The sequence below is a fragment of the Rhincodon typus genome, chromosome 8, assembly GCF_021869965.1.
Source record: "Rhincodon typus isolate 14 chromosome 8, sRhiTyp1.1, whole genome shotgun sequence".
In the NCBI taxonomy this organism is placed as follows: Eukaryota; Metazoa; Chordata; class Chondrichthyes; order Orectolobiformes; family Rhincodontidae; genus Rhincodon; species Rhincodon typus.
This window is the reverse complement of record NC_063339.1, coordinates 39411302-39419893: the sequence shown is the minus strand read 5'-3', so window position 1 is coordinate 39419893 and position 8592 is coordinate 39411302. Positions and strand designations below refer to the sequence as shown.

Below are 8592 nucleotides of genomic sequence, written 5' to 3'. Positions count from 1 at the left end.
GGGAAGATTGACATCAAAGGTCCTGATTTTGAATTAAAAATGCCTGAAGTCGAAAAACCACAATTTGACATCGAAATGCGAAAGTCGAAAGGGAAGGTAGATGTTGATGTGTCTATCCCAAAAACTGATATCGAAGTTTCAGCTCCGAAAATGTCAGTGGGCCTTAAAGCTCCATCAACCGAAGTGGATCTGCCAACAGTAGATGTGGGTTTGGAATCAGGAGATATGAAGATGAAAAGTGATGGAGGAAAGTTCAAACTGCCATCCGTGAAAATGCCATCATTTGGGATTTCTCTTCCAAAATTCAAAGGACCTGAAATTGACGTGAGTGCGAGCAAGCCAGATGTCGATATTTCAGTTGAAAACCCAGAGATACATCTGAAAGGCCCTAAAGTTGATGTAAGTGCTACAGAACTTGAAGCTGATCTGCCAGGACCAGTTGTTGACATTGAAGGAAAAGTGGGAAAAATAAAATTTCCAACTTTCAAACTTCCAAAACTTGGATTTTCAGCTTCTGATAAAAATGCTCCAATGAAGGACTTCAATGTACATCTCCCCAAGGTTGATGTCTCACTGCCAAAAGCTGATTTGGATGTCAAATTAGCAAGTGCAGATGTACTTCCAGAAAATGCGGTAGATAGAATTAATGTTGCGGGCATTGACATGCAATGTCCTAATGTCACTCTAAAAATGCCTGAAAAGAAGAAACCTACAATTGACAATGAAGTTCCAAAAGCGAAAGGTGATTTAGATGTGAATGTGTCTATGCCTAAGCCTGAACTTGGTGTTTCCACTCCGGGAATGTCAGTGGACATTAAAGCTCCATCAACTGATGTGGATCTCCCAACAGTTGATGTTCATTTAGACTCAGCAGATCTGAAGATGAAAGATGATGGTGCAAAGTTGGAAATGCCACCCATGAAATTGCCTTCTTTCGGTGTTTCTGTTCCCAAGTTGAAAGGTCCTGAAGTTGATATGAGTGTGAGTCAGCCAGACGTCGATATTTCAGCTGAAAAACCACCGATCGATAGTAGAGGACTGAAAATTGACTTGATTGCTCCAGAATGTGAAGGTAGAATAGAGGCAGGTGATATTACCATTGCAGGGAAAGGAGAAAAGTTTAATATACCAAAATTTAAAGCAACCAAGTTTGGAGTTTTAACGCCTGAGATGAAACCTCTTAAAACGAATGTTGATATCAATGTCTCTCCAGTTGACATCTCACGTTCAAAAACTGCTCTTGTTGAGAATGAACGAAATATAGATGTGAAAGCAGGAACAGTAGAAGTTCATAACAATGTTGCAGCTTTTGATTTCAAACAGGTTGATGCCCATCTAAAAATGCCTGGGATACAAAGTTCACAAATCAGTATTGGTGATCCAAAAACAAAAGGGAAAATTGATGCTGAAACATTGATGCCAAAGACTCAACTTGATGTTTCAGCTCCTGAAATGTCAGTGGACATTAAAGCTCCAGCATTATTTTCAGTTTCATTTTCTAAGTTTAAATTTCCAGATGTCGACTTTAGGACAGAAACAACAGGGAATGATGATCCTGATTTTTCCAAGGCTGTGACGAAAGAATCAGGTACTGTTATTAATAAAAGACATTTGATGTTCAAGTTTATAATATTTCAGGAAATTATTTAGCCATACAATAACCCCGGCTCGATTTGAAATATTTGAGGTGACATGTCTGGGATGGTGGAATTGGTCTTTGGCAGACTGTCTTCTCTTTGAACACCAAGCAGAATAAAATTGGATGTGGTGTAAAACTGATTGATAGTTTTTTTTAACCATTTTGCACTCAGTCTCAAGGTCAAACTTTCCCTGCCCCCTACCACCTGATATTCAAAAAGCCATTTCATCCCAAAACTGCATTACATTTGATGATGAATAAATTTTTAGATGACACATTAAATCATCGTAAAATTGATATTAATTTGGAAATATGGAGCTTTGCATGACTGGCAGACTGGCAGCACCAGAAATGCTGATGTGGGTTTGGCCTCAGAGTGAAGTGGATACAGTGAAAGAAGTGTGTGCACGAAACATTCAGAACATAATGTTCAATTATCATTGTTAACTGTATAATAGAATTAAAGAAACAGGAGTTATTAGTGGCCACATAATTGAATCTGAGAAGAAAATAAATGGGATCTGTGATTTCAGCATTACATGTGAATGCTTTGGAAACCCAACTTCATTCCTTTAGGACCAGATCATTAAGCCTTAGCAAAGACTTTGAGCCATTTCTAGAGTTTATCAATTTTATAATGATCTCGGCAAAATTTAATGCTGTTATGAAATAATCAATATCACAACCAGCTATTTGTATTGTTTGTGAGAACCCTGTTGCTGATGATGTATCTAAACAGAAAGCACATACTGAAGCATTAGTAAAAGATATGTTCGAGACTGAAGGAGGAAAGCATTGGCCAACCATAAATCTACCTTTAATGAAAGTGTGCACATTGAAAATTAAATAGCATGCGGAAGGGTAATTTTCAAATTAACAGTCTTGATGTTGTATAATAAAACAAAGAGCTGTGGATGCTGGTGATGTGATACAAAGACAGAAATTGCTGGCAATATCAGTTAAATGTGCATTAACTTGGAAAAGAAAACAGTATTAAAAGATGCTATAGGTAAGCAATGTGGGGTAAAATTGAAAGTTGATCAGAAAAATTACGAAGCTAAACTTAAATTCCCTGATGTTCTTTGTTTCTTATATTTGATGTTTCAGGTCAATCACTTCAAGGAAAGTCTTGCGAGCATTCGGATAAAACAGCCCCTGAACTCAAAGGTCAAAAGGATGCTGGATTGACAGCAACAGAGGAAAGTTCTCCATCAAAGGGGAGGACAAGTTGGTTTAAATTTCCAAAAATTAACTTTTCATCGCCATGGAAAAAAGAAAAAGCTGCTGATGGTGAAAAACAAACTGCACATGAAATTCCAACTTCTAGCACAGAACCAATTAAACCTAGTGTAAAAGTGGCTGACGTAAAATCTGATGGCCATGACTTTTTACCTGGTGGGTCTTCAGATGAAGTATCGCCATCAACCATTCCTACATCAAAGGAAGTAACGGTTGAAGATACTGAAAATAGAACTACTGATGATGGTACAACTCAAATAGTAACAATGAAATCTAAAGACCCTGGTACTGTAGTAGGAGGCACATATGTGATAACACCCAGTCAAGTAGTGACATCAACTGCAAGAACTGAGCTCGCCTTGCTGGAATCAGGTGATTTCAGGATAAATGTCCAATCATCCAAAACAAGTAAATCTGAATCTTCTCATCAAGGCCAAGTTCCAACCTGTGAAACTTCGTCTGAGTCTCATCAAATTGTTCTGACTGGAACCAAAATTACAAAAGCAAATGATAAACAAGAAAGCACCAAAAAATCAGGAATCCCTCAAAGTTCTAACTTACCAATATCTCCACCACCTGAAGGTATAACACGTACACATCTGACAGAACATTCCACAGTGGTTACTAAAGAAACTCTCATGCAAGAACAAGCTGCCAGTGGGATAGCCGAACCAGCAAAGTCTACAAAAGAACTGTCTGAATCCCACCTACCAAAATCAGAATACACTGTATCTGCCAAAGGGCACGCCCTTACTAAGAAATATACAAGAACAGAAGGAACTGTGGTTGTCTTAACTGACAGTTCCATATTACAAGGAGATATTGCTCCTGGAGCAACAGTTACTGATGATACGTCCACTGTTTTTGAAACAATGAAAGAAATGATTCAGAATGAACAAAAACAGTTCTCTGAAAAATCTCAACTTTCATCTGTTTCCATCCCTATAAGTGAATCTGAGACAAAAGAAATTAAGAAGACAGAAACTAAGGAATAAACATGCATTGACAGCTTTGTTTATAATTGTGATATGATGCTTTTACACAGTAGTTATCTTTGCTGTTTCCTGTATTTATCTAAATATCAACTTGATTATTGTGTGCAAGAGAGGTGTTTTATAGAGCAATAAGGATATTTCATATTGCACTACATATTAAAGATCACAATTTTGAATTATGATGGCACTTGCTTCAATAATAACAAATTCAGAATTAGAAATAAACTACTTCAGTAAATTATAAAATATTTGCATATTTTTGTGTATAGGCTGCTTAAAAGTTACTTTTGATCCAAATATAATGGGGACAAATATTTATGCCTTTAAATCGCTATTCAGTGGCACACACCTTATCTACGTTTTCAGTTAAGTGTAGCAATTTTTTGTCTGTGCATAACTTGAACCTTTCTGAATAATCAATTGCCTGGTTAGTGTCATTAATATCTAAATGTTAATTAGAGTTACAATCTCAGTATGATTTGTACATTCAAGTTGTTAGAGGTAACTAAAACAAGGATAAAGAATAAATATGAAGGCATTAAGATTTTATCAGAAATAGAATCTTAAGTGTCTACAATCCACCTCCAATGAAAAACACTTTTTACATCAATTATCTGCAAGTTCTAAACAGATAACACTTAAGAAATACGACATACTGACCTAAGTAGTATAGGACATACTATGATAAATGATTCTCATACTCATCAAACTAAGTGATAATAATGGTTAGGAATGGAATATTTTCCATCTAAAGCATCCAATATTTTCCATCTAAAGCATCAAACATTCTCAGCTGTGGAGACATTTTCTCCACTCAGTTCACCTCAGCATGTAAAAGCATACATCACAGTGCACCAGTAATGTATTTTTGATTTCTCTTGTTATTTATCATTGGGCCTATCTACATGACATTTTCAATTACTGTCAATTTAGGAATAATTTCCCACTTTTGCCCCAAGACCATTAGAATTCATTTCACACAGAATCTTTATAACCAGAAGGTAGAGAACACTTGTATCATATCAGTCTTGAATCCAGGTCTTAGACGGGGCTTAATCCACTGCACTGCTCAATTTATATAACAATATTTCTATAACAATTATAATAGACTTTATGTCACTGATCTAGCACTTGTTACATTTGATATCACAAAACACATTTAAAGCCCGTGTGAAAAACAAATAATAAAAATGTCATAAATTAATATTCATCACTCAAGTATTTAATTTCAAAATGGCAGTGAAGCTCAGTAGACAGAATTCTAATTTGCTCTTCTCCTGGAAATTGTAAAAAATGTGTCCAAATATGTGTGAATAATGTTGTTGTAAATATGATTAACTGAAATTTGTATCCTGGTAGCTTCTGTTGATTTATGCCACAATTACTGTGGAATATTGATTTTGCTTTGCTAAGTTTTCTTACAATTGCTAACTTTGTGTATGTATCATCAATAAAATACCTGTTTAAACATAAAATTTGGAAGATTGCTTAGGTTGGTTGAAGTGGTAACTCCATGCAGAATGTTAACAAACATGAGGGTTGGGGAAGCAGTATAGGGGGTGTGGTAGGGATGCTGGGGAGCCAACAGCTGGTTGGTAATCTTTTGCTGAAGTGACCTTTGCCATTTAACTCAAGAACATCTCACTAGCTGGTTTTGGATACAATCTCTGAGTCCGAGCATACTGATAACCCCTACCTAAGAAAAAGAATTCTTTCTATTTCAAGAGAACACAGTGGGGATCAGAAAAGTTCCATTATAGTTTGATTCCAGAAGCTTCATCAATCACCAGAATGGAAGTACCACATCAGAAACTTGCTCTCTATTTCACGGACTGTTTTTGAAAGTCCTGCTGTAAGCTGTGAGATCTTGCAGAGAATTACGGATTCCCACAGTCAGCAGTAAAGACCAGTCTTTCAGACTAACAGATGTGACTGGAAATGTAAACAGCAGAAGAATGGTCTCACACATTCAATGCAACAAAAAAAACACAGGGAGCCTCAGGAGGACAGGGAATGTGAGTGGGTTTCCCACTTTCAGTTTACTGCCCAGCATCTTCCAGCAACCAACTGTTGGTGTGACCCCATAATTGCCTCAGCAGGTCCTGTTATAAAGCATGTCAGCAAAATCAATCTTTCTCTGTTATTTTAGATTATAGAGTAACTTGTGAATTACATGGCAGGTAAGGGAAAGATCAATTTCTAAAACAGAAAAATACTTCTGCCAGCAGATTCTTCTATATTATCTAACTTCAAACTTTGAAATTGATTTACTGAAGTCAACTTTTAGCTACACACATATATGTAATTTGAAAGATGAAAGGTGTTAACCCCAATTAATTTGATATGGGATATATTTTTTGTTAACCAAATATTGATAAAATGCATGTGCTTCAATAGACTGAAACAATTCAACTTTTTCATTATTCCACAATTGTCCAATGATTCTCTACAATGTGGTCAGTGGCACCTCTTGTGGAAGGATAATAGGTCCTTCAGGGCCTTTTGAAGTTTGAAAAGTTTTTGTTCATTCTCCCAAGTCATTGCATGCCCATGGCAAACAAATAGATATCATAGGCAACTGAAGCTTGAACTGTGAGTAGCATTTTTCAGCTTGCTCAGATTGCTGACAGAACACTTGAACATGTATGACTGTACTCCAAGTTACTGATTGAATGAGAGTTTGAAATATTACTGATTCAGCTTCTTAGTATTTGAAGGAAACTTTTCAGTGGTTACTATAATGGTGCAATATAATTGAGATAGAGTTGTGATGGGAAATGTTCATTCCCATGATAAGTGGCTCAATACAGCCACACCACAGGAGAAAGCGACCAGATGGACAAAAGCCCTTCTTCACAAGGACAGAGATATGAAGGAAGAGTCGTCTGAACCATTCTGTAGCTTAAATCATTTTAAGGCTATACTCATACAATTAAACAGCAAGCACGACTCCTCACTGCATGACAAAGAGGAACATTATACATTCAGTTTATGATGATGTATTTCCTAGAGTTCAGAACTGCTATGTGCTCCTCTCTTTCCAGTAGATTTCAATGAGATTAACAAATAACACATTAGAGCTTTTTTATTCATTCACAGTATGTGAATGTTGCTCCTGAGCCAGCAATTATTGTCCACCTCTAGTTGCCCTTGAGAAGGTGGTGATGAGCTACCTTCTTGAACCACTGCAGGCCATGTGCTATAGACAGACCGACAGTGTCATTCAGGAGGAAATTCCAGGATTTTGATCCACCAACAGTGAAAGAACATTAATATTTCTAAGCCAGCCTGGTGAGTGGCCTGCAGGGGAAATTGGAGGTGCTCCCATTGCACCTGCAGTCATTGTCCTTTGAAATGGTAATGTTTGTGGGTTTGTAGGGTGCTGTTGGAGCTACACTCACTCAGGCAAATGCAGATTATTCCATACACACCTTATAGATGGTGGACAGGTTTTGAGGAAACAGGAGGTGAGTTGCCTGCTGCAGGATTCCTAGTCTCTAACCTGCTGTCATAGCCACTGTCTTAATTTTATTAGTCTAGTTCAGTTTACAGTCAATGGTAACCCCCAGGACGTTCATAGTGAGGGATTCAGAGATTTTAATGCCATTGACTGTCGAGGGAAATGATTAGATTTTCTCTTCTTGGAGATGATCATTGCCTGGCATTTGTATGGCATCAATATTACTTGCCACTTTGTCTGTCCGAATCTAGATATTGCCAGGACATGGACTGCTTCAGTTTCTGAGGAGTCATGAATGGTGCTGGACATTGTGCAATCATCAGTAAACAACAGCATTTTTGACCTTTTGACAGAGGGAATGTCATTGATGTAGTAGCTGAAGATGCTTGTGCCTAGGATACAACCCTCAGAAACTCCTTAGAGATGTGCTGGAGCTGAAGTGATTGGCCTCCAACAACCAGAACTGTCTTCCTTTGTGCTAGGTATGACTCTAACCAATGGAAAGCTTTCCCCCGATTCACATTGTCTCCTGTTTTGCTCAGACTCTTTGATGCCATGCTTGGTCAAATTCAGCCTTGATGTCAACGGCAGTCACTTCACCTCATCTCTTTGTCCATGTTTGAACGAAGGAATGAGATCAGGAACTGAGTGGCCATGGCAGAACCCAAACAGAATATCAGTGAGCAAATTATTGCTAAGCAACTGTTCTTTGATAGCACTGTCGATGACACGTTCCAACATGATTGACAGTAGACTGATGGGGCAGTAATTCGCTCAATTGGTTTTGTCCTGCTTCTTTTGTACTGGACATACCTAACCAACATGCTAGTGCTGTAGCTATATGGCTAGAGCAGTGGCAAGTTCCAGAGTGCAAGTCTTTTGTACTGCTGCTGGAATGTTGTCAAGGCCCAAAGCCTTTGCAACATCTTGTGTCTCCAGCCTCTTGATATCACATGGAATGAACTGAATTGGCTGAAGATTGACATCAGTGAAACTGGGGACCTCTGGAAGAGGGGGAGATGGATCACCCACTTGGTACTTCTGGTACTTCTGGTTGAAGATTTTTGCAAGTGCTTCAGCTGGATCTTTTGTCCTGATATTCTGGCCCTATCGTTGAGAGTAGAGATATATCTAGAGCTTTCCTCAACCGTGAGTTGTTTAATTGTCTGAACCCATTCATGATAAGATGTGGCAGGATGGCAGAGTTTAGAAGTGATGCATTTTTTTTGTGAGATTGCTTAGATCTGCCTATCACTTAC

The 8592-nt window shown here is 37.9% G+C and overlaps 1 protein-coding gene across 2 annotated transcripts in view; it reads left to right on the top strand.

The window, feature by feature from the left end:
• LOC109915354 (protein AHNAK2-like) overlaps positions 1 to 5336 on the top strand; it is an 82844-nt gene extending 77508 nt beyond the window's left edge. The window contains exons 8-9 of one of the 2 annotated variants that reach the window (XM_048600340.1): positions 13 to 1588; positions 2747 to 5336. In XM_048600340.1, the coding sequence (XP_048456297.1) occupies positions 13 to 1588; positions 2747 to 3873 (2703 nt within the window). In that variant the 3' untranslated portion in view covers positions 3874 to 5336. The remainder of the gene's footprint in view (positions 1 to 12; positions 1589 to 2746) is intronic. The other variant, XM_048600339.1, reaches the window with a different exon arrangement.
• Positions 5337 to 8592: the final 3256 nt, after the last annotated feature.